Consider the following 8,129-nt stretch of genomic DNA (forward strand, 5'->3'; position numbering starts at 1 on the left):
TGGAGGCTTTGACCTTTGATTTTTGTGCTTATAATAATAGTCAATCCGCCATCGATATTCCTTAGTTGGCCAGAAGATTATAAAAAGGAAAGCGTCCTTTCCCTACAAAGACAAGTCACAACTCTTAGCTTTAACTATAGAAAAGTTTTACCACTTTTCATATTACTTGATCTTTGTTGATGTATTATTTTTTATTAATTAATCAGAAGTGTATTTTACTAAATTAACTTTATTTAGATGTTTTAAAACTCTAAATTTGACTAATATTATTTTAAATAATAATTTAATATTAAGAATAATATAGAAAAAAAAAAGTAATAAACTCTCTTGCTCTGCTAAATGAACAAGTAAAATGAATTTTTAATGTACGGACCAAGTAAAATGAAATGAGAGAGTAACTTAAATTTATGTATAGTAGTAGACATAACTATTACTCCCTCTGTCTAATCATAATTATCCATTATTTACACCTTAAGAAACAATAAATAATAAGGATCATATTATTAATGTTTTGAAAAATGTATTAGATATTGAACCGTATTTAATATCAATGGTAAAATAGACACAAAAAGATAAATTATCTCTTGATTTTCCAAATTGAATAAATATTGTTGGATATCTATTTTTAGGACAAGTAAAGATAGAGGAAGTAATTACTAACAATATGGAGTTACACATTAATCCTAGGTTTACTTTAAGATTTGATTTTTGAGTACTTTGAATCGTCTCCTATTTTAATCACTTCTTAGAAGGAAAAAAAAAACAATTACTATTGTTAGAAAAAAAGATAGTAAGCCATCATCCTGGAAAAATTGAAAGTTTGGCTTTGACCTAATTAGTTGACCGTTTGAATTGAAGTGAACAATAAACGTAGGAAAGTAGAATGCATAGATTAGGCACTCACTTTTCTTTTCCATTAAATCCTTCTCCACTTGGGGTGTGTTTGGTATGAAGCCGGAAAATGTTTTCCAATTTTTCATGTTTGGTTGGGTTAAATGTTTTGGAAAATATTTTCTAAATCAACTCATTTTCCTCAAATTTAAGGAAAATGACTTCCCTTCAAAACTTAAGGAAAGCATTTTCCAAAACTATCTTCCAACTTCAAATTAGAGAGACCATTGTATGGATATTATTGATCTTATTGATATGCATATTGAAGGAATGGTTCATTCTTTAATAGTACAATTAGTTAGGCTCTTTCGTGTAAGGTTAGCACAAAATAAACCAAAGAGTTACTAAAGCTTGTTTAGCCGATATGGTGCTCGGAAACAAAAAAAAGACAAATTGTCAAACATCTACTTATTTTGAAAAGTATGGTTTATCACAAGTACAACAACATACTTAGGGTAGAATATACGTAATAATTTTGACAAAAAATGCAATTTTAAGGAGTAGAAATCAGTGTTTGGCTAATTAAGTTGAAAAAGACTTTTGTCAATATTTGAACAATAATTTGTGCTTTTAGCTTTTGAAAAAAAATAGTTTTTGTTAATACTCAAAAAAAATTATTCCTGCCAAAAAACTAATTGGTCAAATACCTTCTCTAAGATGAGCAATTTTTTCTAAAAAAATAAACACGTTGATTTCCAGAAATTAAGTCAAAAGGTTATTAGTTGCAAGGCCACATAATGAATATATTAGATGTGAGATTATGTATACACATATCATTAATCATTTTGCACAACAGATCTCATGATAATCTAGCTATGAGTGGACAAGATACTTGAGACGGCTACTCATAATGATATTATATCAAACGTGAACGTCAAACTTGAGATAATATGAGATCATCAAATAAAAGTGAAGAAATAAGTGGTTAAAAACAACTTAATATCACAAGTTCCTTAAGGTAAAGTCACAAGTCTCTCAAGGTATTCATACCCATATCTATCCTTATAAATAACCTATCGTTGTCTTTGAAATTTTTAGAGTTTGACAAAAGGATTTTCAAGAGTACACATGCACAAGAAAAAGCTCATTTCTAACAACTCCCTTTTATGGTTTGCAATAAAGTTCTCTTTTGCTATAAATTCAACAATTTCCATACGGAAAAAATATGGAATTAGCTATGGATCGAATTCGTCACTAAAACCACCTAGCCAGCTCAATTTTCTTGTAATCCATCGTTAACCCATGGGAAAATGAAATTAGAATGAGATTTTTATTATTTAGCTACAAAATTTTATCTGTCGTTAATTTCTTGTTTTCTCTCCTTTATATTTATATGGAGAACTCAAAATATTGACAAGGCCTTTGCCTTTTCATTCATATATATAAAGTGGGGACAACATGTAACACCCACACATATATCTATAGCTTAATACTTATACTTATCATAAGTTTCGCTAGCAAATTCCTGTGATGTTCTTTTTGTGCAATACATAAATTTAAAGTGTTCCACTCCTTTCATTTATAATAAGAAATAAATATCTTTTCAATTTTCACTAAAAGAAGAAAAGTCATTAGAAGTTGATGTTAATTAAGAGAATTATCCATTAATTAATTGGCAGATTAGTAGCCATGACACATATCCAATTCGATCTAGTTTAATTTATTCTGCTAATTTACCTCTTACAAACAAATTGTGTGTAATTTATTTGGATCATCTCAAACAATACGTACATTCAATTATTGTTTCAATGTTCTCATGTTGATCACTTTTGTCTATTAATTATTTGTTCACTAGAAAAAGAATTAAATCAATATTTCACTAAATTTAAAATCATAACATGGTCTAATGAATAAAATATGAAATTTTACTCGGAATAAATTGGATATTCTGTAGAATATTCCACCTTAGCTTGTCTACAAAGAGAGAGGTTTCGTTATTGTAACGTTTTACTTAGATTTATTTAGAAAACAAATTTCACTTTTCAAATTATATTTAACTATCTTTTCATGTACGTAATGTACTAGTTGTTGATTTTCATGTTTTCTTTTTCCAATGCTATTTAAATAACATTTATATATATTTTATAAGCTAATAGGGTGAAGATGTATTCGAGAAATAAGAACCAATTGATACGTACATATTAATTATCTAGGTATTTTTATTTTTACGAAATTCAAATTTGTGGTACGAAAATAAATTTAAAACTTATACATTGACGTTCTAAGAAACTTTTACATCATCAAGTTAAGTTGACACAAGTGCAACAACTAGTAACTCTAAGGGTGTGTTTGGTATGAAGGAAAATGTTTTCCTAGAAAATGTTTTCCTGGAAAACAAGTTGATTTTTGACTTATTTTTTCATGTTTGATTGGTGAGTACAAAATATTTTCCAAAAAAGATTTTTAGTGTTTGATTTATGAATGAAAAATATTTTTGAGAAATAACTTTTATTTTTACTAGAGTCTAAATAATTTTTGAAATTGAAAATATTTTTTAAAAACAAACTTAAATTTTTTTTGGGGTGGGGTGGGGGCTGGTAGGGGTAGGTGGGCCAGGGAGCTGGGTAGGAGGTGGGTGGGGGGGTCAAGGGTAGGGTGAAAAAAATGAATTTTTGAAGTTGAAAATATTTTTTAAAAACAAACTTAAATTTGTTTTTTGGGGGGGCAGGTAGGGGGTGGGGTGGGTAGGGAGGGCTGGGTAGGAGGTGCGGGGGATCAAGCATAGGGTGAAAAAATGAAATTTTGGAAGTTGAAAATATTTTAAATAAAACAAACTCAATTTTTTTTTTGGGGAGGGGGGGAGGGGGTGGCCAGGGAGGATCGAGATGAAAAAATAAAAATTTGAAATTGAAAGTATTTTTTATAAACAAACTTAATTTTTTTTCTTTTTGAAGGGGGTTGGGGGGCTGATGGGGGGGGGGGGCGAGGGTAGTGGGTGGGGGTAAAAAAATAAAAAATTGAGATTAGAAATATCTTTTAAAAATAATTTTTAATATTTTTTTGAGAGGGGGTGGGGGTGGGGTAAAAAAATTAAATTTGTTTTTAATTATTTTTTTTTTTTTTTTGGGGGGGGGGGGGGTTGGTTGGGGCTGATTTGAGGGTAGGGACAAAATAAATTGATTTTCAACAAAAAAATAATTTTAATTTGAAGTTGGAAGAGAGTTTTGGAAAATGTTTTTCTTAAGTTTTGAAGGGAAGTCAGTTTCCTTAAATTTGAGGAAAATGAGTTGATTTGAAAAATATTTAATCCAATTAAACATGAGAAAATTGAAAAACATTTCTTCAGACCAAACACACTCTAAATGAGTACCTTGTCCAAATATAAAAATGCAACTCAAATGCTGCCGATTATATCAATATGGAACCATACAAGATCTAAAGCTAAAATAGAAGTAATTAATTACTAATTAACTTGCAAGTTGACAAATATTAAAGGACCATGAACCCAACGAACCAATAATAATTCATTAAATTAAAGAAAAGAAATTGATAGTACTCATCATCTAGTTGGCAAACAAGAAAGAGTAATAATGTAACAACCACCAAATTGAAACTAAAAAAAATATATACTACAAACTAACTTAATTTCCAAGTTGCAAGAAAACGATCCTAACCACTAAGAATTACTAGTTATCAAATTGAAAGAGATTTTCCCTTCTTTTTTTTTGTATTATTTTTGAAAAAAAATAAAAATATAATTAAGAGAATATCACCGACCACCACCACCAGTACCAGACATCTATGCTCATTCATGACCATACATAGCCGCCATTGCGACTACGCCAAGCTTCTGTAAGTTCAATTTGACGACTGTATCAGTAAACATTTTGGTATCTTCGCCAGTATTCCCTTGCGGTATATCCACAATATATGACTCCAATACTATAGTGTAAGCTTTCCCATTTTTCTCGAATTCATTCACCGATGTAACGGACTTATAATTATTCAGCCTATGCTCCCCACCTACCACCCTAAAGCTCAGAATATGCTTCTCATCGTCTAGTATCTCTAGTCGCTCTGTGCTTGTCGATGCAGGGATTCCAGACACAACAGATACTTCTCTAATGCTTCCCACTCCACCGTCACCTGCATAGACAAATCCAATTTTCAGATTAAATTTTAATAAGAGGCCTTAGTTTACCCACACAAATTCATCATCAAGCTGGAAATTTTAATAAGAGACCCTTAGTTTACAGACAAATTCAAGCAAATTTTGAAAAGAGGTCTTATATTTATTTAATTAGCTTTATCCAATCAAATTCATCGTCCAGATCAAATTTTAATAAGAGACCTTAAATTTATTTAATTAGTTTACCTGTCATCTTGCAGCTCTTGATGAAATGCTTGTACTTCTGGGGATTGTCGAAGCGCCGGACGAACGGCCACACGACGTTTGCGGGTGCTTCGATTCGCTGTGTTATGAGTGAAGTGCAAGTGTTTGATAAATGCTCAAAGGTATGGTAGTTTCGAATCAATGGCTCTAGCTCAATGAATTCGTCTTGTTTAAGCCCTTGAGGAACTTGACAATTAGTACGAGCCATGATTTTGACAGGTTAATTTGGAGGAGAGAATTGTATATTTTCTAGCTTGGTTTCAATTTGAAGAATAAGTAATACTAATAAATTAGAGAAGTCAGCTTTCTTTCATTTGTCTTGGAAATAGAAAAAGAGAGAGAAAAAAAAGTACTAGTAATGGAGGATATGGGGCTTGGTTTGTTTATTTAGCTTTTCATCTTTTTTCTTATTTGGAATTTTTTGACAAATATGCCCTTGCTTTGCCATATTATAACCAACATTTAGAAGTGAGATATTGTCTTTTTCCAAAATAAAGGATTAAAAACAAATGAAGAAGATATATAGTATAGTATGAATTGACCAAGACAAAGCTAGATTTAGGAAGCGCATAACATGCACACAATTACTATATTTGTTGTAACTATCATGTAAATAATATTTTAAAATTTGGTAAAAGCTTTACCAACTGTATATATATTTTATTAAGATTCCTTACATCTTGCTATTATAAGTAAAGTATTTATAGTGAGGGTGTGGGGTGGATGGTGGGCTTAGATTTTTCTGCTTACTACTTAAGGTACATGACTTTCCTTATTTTAAGCTAGTATTAGCAAATAATTGATAAAGATTAGCCTAATCACACATTTTAAGACGAGATGCGTTAAGAAACTTTTTCTTTTTTGTGCATACACATGAAAAGAATAGACCAACCACATCATAGTGTTTAATGTCTTAAAAAAATTTTAAACGGTAATTAGCTCAATAATAGAGCGTGTACAGCTACTACTTTACATCCTACGTCTTTAGGCCTTCAAACCATTTACGATTAAGGAATCTTAGTAGCTCACGCTGCAATGAAAATAGTTTTTAGTGGTATAATAAATACGCACATTAACAAAGAGTGTTAAAGTCTTTATCGACATTAATTTTTGTGGCATTTATAAAAATGTTAAACTGTAATTATCACTAGTAACTATCTCTAAATTAAAAGAACGTATTTAGCAACAATTAAATTATTGTCATTAATTATTATCACTAAAAATCTTGTTTGGTATAGTGTCAATTGATTAGTTACCTAAACTTTCATATATTTTTTTTTTGTAAGAGTTCAATTTTAGCAATTCTCTCCCCTATTTCTCCTTTCCCTAACCCCCATATACTCTCCAAAAAATAAGAGATCATTGTACATTTCTTAAACCATGATTTAATATCTATGAGCGTTGAAATAATCTTTCGTGATCATTTACAAATTTATTAGACAAAAAAATTATTTTTTTTCTGATTTTTATATATAATATCTTATAAAACTAAATAAAATTTATGAAAAGACTATGAAATCAAATCTCACACCGTGCAACCCCTACAAAATGGTAGATAATGCTACTAGTCTCGTTTGTGAATTAGGTGAAAGAAAAGGGGCAAAGAAGTCAACAAGAAAGAATTAGGGAATAGTCGCCATGTTTGAAAAAGGGTGTTGGTGTTGTAGATTCGTGGATCATGTGAGAACAAACTCTTTGCAGGATTCCACCCCTAGCTCCCACTTCACCTTTCCACATTGCCTCTGCTCTTTACTCATGGGGTCATCACCCACAATAATATATTAACGGGTCTATTGAGAACAAGTTATTTCGGCATAAGTTATTTCATTATATATATGAGATTACTTATCGATCTCTTTACTATGATATAAATGGTGGGATAAATAATCCAACGATTACTTATTATCTCCTGCCAAACGCAAGGTAATATATTAATTAATCCTGAAATTATTATACCTTACATCTCAGTACACCAAACGACCCCTAAGTATTATATTATTACATATTCTAAAACTTTTAATTATTAAATCCCTATTTATTTGTCTAATATTCTTATGGAGATCTAGATCCTTTTTTTAGAACCCTCCTATAGGTTTCATCCTACTATTGTTCTTCTACAGCCTAATTTGTTTCATGAAAATAGTTTATACATTATGATTTGTCATACTTATTTTATGTGTATGACTAGCTAATTAAAGATATGTATTTCGAACGACTTTGGATGACCTTTTAATTGAAAATTTGTAACAAATTAAATGTATCTATATACTTTTAATAGTTTATATAATGTATTACTTCCCAATTTTGTGAAAAACGTGAAATTGAAAATCACGATTGTTGGAGTATTTCAACCTAGGTGTAGAAAAATTTCTGTCTAATATCAAATAAAGCATTAATCTAAATTTATTAGGGCTTGTCTTGATTTTCCTATGGTATTTGGTTTCTATCACAATTCTATTTTATTCAAAAAGATTTTTTTGGTAGAAAATATAATATATATTTTTATTGGAAGAGAAGTCTTGAAATTCTATAAATGAAAAATCATTTTTTCACACAATAACGTCTACAGTTTAGTCATTCAAATAATTTTAATTAAGAGAAGATTTTTTTTCTCTATATATCTCAAAAGTAATCAAGATATGCGAAAAATAATATGCTAATTGACATGACGGTGATGATTGTAGAAGTATGACTCAATTGTCAAAGTTTGTTCTCCTTAATTAGGATATTTGACTCTTACCAACACTTTGCCATATATGGAAATTTTGAACAAGCTCTATATATAATTATTATTCTATAACGACATGTTTCCGTAGTTATAGAAAAGCTAACGGGGAAAAATTAAAACTTTTTCGTACTATCTTGAAATTTTTCAACTTAGTTCAAATTTGGACGAAATCGGAGT

At 29.9% G+C, this 8,129-nt stretch overlaps 1 protein-coding gene across 1 annotated transcript; it reads right to left on the minus strand.

Moving 5' to 3' along the window:
- Window positions 1–4,630: 4,630 nt before the first annotated feature.
- LOC125838740 (abscisic acid receptor PYL2-like) lies at window positions 4,631–5,434 on the minus strand. The gene is made up of 2 exons (XM_049517782.1): window positions 5,207–5,434; window positions 4,631–4,977 (listed from the first exon to the last, which is right to left on the minus strand). The coding sequence occupies exons 1-2, from the start codon at window positions 5,430–5,432 to the stop codon at window positions 4,637–4,639; spliced, it is 567 nt and encodes a 188-aa protein (XP_049373739.1). The 5' UTR covers window positions 5,433–5,434; the 3' UTR covers window positions 4,631–4,636.
- Window positions 5,435–8,129: the final 2,695 nt, after the last annotated feature.

This window comes from Solanum verrucosum, unplaced genomic scaffold (genome assembly GCF_900185275.1).
Source record: "Solanum verrucosum unplaced genomic scaffold, falcon-dt-bn FXZP01000182.1, whole genome shotgun sequence".
NCBI classification, from domain to species: Eukaryota; Viridiplantae; Streptophyta; class Magnoliopsida; order Solanales; family Solanaceae; genus Solanum; species Solanum verrucosum.